Raw genomic sequence first — 2,927 nt, 5'->3', positions numbered from 1 at the left:
AGCACTACCTTAATTAGGCCTCTACGCTTTCTTTTATTTATTTGATGTTTCTTTTTATTATTACTACTCAATCTTTTCAGTTTGTAAAGCATCTTTGAGTGTCTAGAAAAGCGCTATATAAGTCTAATGTATTATTATTATTATTATTATTATTATAACACCTGGATAAGTGTTGAACAGATCAGGAACAGCATCCACATGATAGTCATCTGCTGATCTGCATATCGTGAGCTTGCAGAATGATAAGGTTCTATCTCCGTTAAGGGTAGTTCAGAGATATTGAGCGTCAAAGTTTTTACATTCCATTATGTTTTGTGAGATGGAACCTTTGTATTTTATGAAGTGTCAACATTTTAAAAATACCACCACACAGGCATTAATAAACACCTAATGGATCAGATTATGTAAAAAAAACTAAATTTTGACAAAAATGGAGATAGAACCTTATAATTCTAACGTCACGCTATCCCACTGGGCTGCAGCCAGGTCACCAGCAAGGCGACCCATTGGGTCCATTACAGGAGTCTAGAATGCTATTGCAAAACCTTGGAACCCCATTCCAGAAATCCATTCCGGAACCCAGGAACCCCATTCCAGGACTCTAGAACCCCATCCACGGTACCTAGAATACACTTGGGAAAAGCATCATAATGTAGTCATATTCTATTGAATTATATTCATTGATCAACTTATTAACCTTTCTCTATCTTGTGTAGGGACTTCTGAATCATCAATCGTTCGAATGAAATAAACAGATGCAAACACTGCACTAGACTAGTGCGAATGCTGAGTGAATCGGGCACAGAGTCTCCGAATCAATCTGGAGCCCTCTCTGCATCCAATAGATGGCTAATTGATATACTATAATCCAGTGACTAAGCACTGTACTTCGACACTTAGGAGTTCAAAGCAAACACAGAGCATGCAGGTGATCAATGGCTTGTTTCTCAACATGGGAGGGTGACAGAATGCCGATCGCTATACACATCTGAGAGACTGACGCAGAGCACTCTGTAGGGCAGGGATACTCAATTGGTGGTCCATTCTTTCAGGGTTAAAAAATTACTAAAGCAGAAAAACGCTTACAAATGATTGTGGAACCTTCCCCCCCCGCCCCCCGTTTTAAATTGTATTCTATATTTCTGGACACATTTACATTTCACCTTCAATCGCTTATGTCGAAAACTGCTATTATTATTAAATGAAACGATGATACCAGTCAGAATAAAGATTTTAATCATGTATGAGTGCCGTGGTATTGTAGCCAGTGAAGGCGGGGGGGCTTGGGGGTCCTATTAGAAAAGAGCAGTCATTGTGATCTTCATGCTAGCTTTCCTCATTCTGCATTGCCTGCCTCATTAACGCAATCAAAGGCGTCATGATTTATTCACCCGTTGAAACACTAGTGCAGAAATAGAACAGAAATTATGGTTTTCAAAGCACACCCCTGCTAGAAAACGTCAAAGTAATATGGCAAATATGAATATATCTGATCTACCCAACGGGCCGATAATCACTAGACACAAACGCCAAACCAGAACCAGACGTTCTAGGAGGAAAGACTGTTTTTGTATCCTGACACTGATGCATAGTATTAAGGGAATGGTCTGCAGAAGGCGTATTCCTGTGTGAGCTGTTGTGTGATTGTTGTGTGCGACCTGTTGTGTGTGATCGTTGTGTGTGAGCTGTTGTGTGCGGCCTGTTGTGTGTGAGCTGTTGTGTGATTGTTGTGTGCGGCCTGTTGTGTGTGAGCTGTTGTGTGTGAGCTGTTGTGTGATTGTTGTGTGCGGCCTGTTGTGTGTGATCGTTGTGTGTGAACTGTTGTGTGTGATCGTTGTGTGTGAGCTGTTGTGTGATCGTTGTGTGTGAACTGTTGTGTGTGATCGTTGTGTGTGAACTGTTGTGTGTGATCGTTGTGTGTGATCGTTGTGTGTGAACTGTTGTGTGTGAGCTGTTGTGTGTGATCGTTGTGTGGTTGTTGTGTGTTTGTTGTGTGTGAACTGTCGTGTGATTGTTGTGTGCGACCTGTTGTGTGTGATCGTTGTCTGTGACTGTAGTGTGTGATCTTTGTGTGAGACACAGACAGACATACAGACAGAGTGAAAGACAGACAGACAGACAGACAAACAAACAATGAGAGACAGACAGTAAGAGACAGACAGACAATGAAAAAGACAGACAGACATACAGACAGAGTGAGACAGACAGACAGACAGACAGACAGAGAAAGACAGACAGACAGACAAACATTGAGAGACAGACAGTAAGAGACAGACAGAAAATGAAAGAGACAGACAGTAAGAGACAGACAGACAATTAAAGAGACAGACATAAAGACAGACAATGAGAGAGAGAGAGTATGGGCGATAGGAATCGATAAGAGGCACATGTCTCACCAATCATGGCCGGGGTGAGAGGAGAACACAGAGACCTCAGAGTAATTACACTACATCAGCCAGGCCCTCCCCGCACACACAACTGACCTCACATTCAAGAGCACCAGCGTCTCATAATCAGAGATGATCATGAACAGTATCCATAGGTCTGCCAGGTTAAGGTCTCCTACCACCTTGCTGGAGGCAACAACTATGAGGAAACTGCATTCCGTACAGTGTCATTGCTGGAGCAGTGGGGCACTACTGCCCCCTGCTGGAAGAGAGAAACACAACAGCACCAAAGATTTTTGGCGACACATTATGTTTATTTCAAATAATGTTTACAGTACAACAACAACAACAACGTCAACTTTAATGTGGCTATGATTTTATGAGGAATAATATCCTCAAAACAAAACAAAAAGGCCTATAATGTGAAAACTAAAACATGCATTTAAAATTGAACATGCTTTTCCCACTTACACCTTATCATGTGCAGGGTTTTTCCTAGACAATAAATTGTAGTGTTTTTTCTTTAATGAAATTAATTAC

General features: G+C 41.4%; 1 protein-coding gene across 1 annotated transcript in view; it reads left to right on the top strand.

The window, feature by feature from the left end:
• Positions 1-2,401: 2,401 nt before the first annotated feature.
• Positions 2,402-2,927, top strand: part of brip1 (BRCA1 interacting helicase 1) — a gene marked incomplete at both ends in the record, with an annotated part of 32,496 nt that continues 31,970 nt past the window's right edge. Inside the window, 1 exon segment of the mRNA XM_080549067.1 lies at positions 2,402-2,410. Coding sequence (XP_080405193.1) covers positions 2,402-2,410 — 9 coding nt within the window.

This window comes from Nansenia antarctica (assembly GCF_963989245.1).
Source record: "Nansenia antarctica genome assembly, chromosome: 19".
Taxonomy (NCBI): Eukaryota; Metazoa; Chordata; class Actinopteri; order Argentiniformes; family Microstomatidae; genus Nansenia; species Nansenia antarctica.
This window is presented reverse-complemented; position numbering and strand designations above follow the sequence as displayed.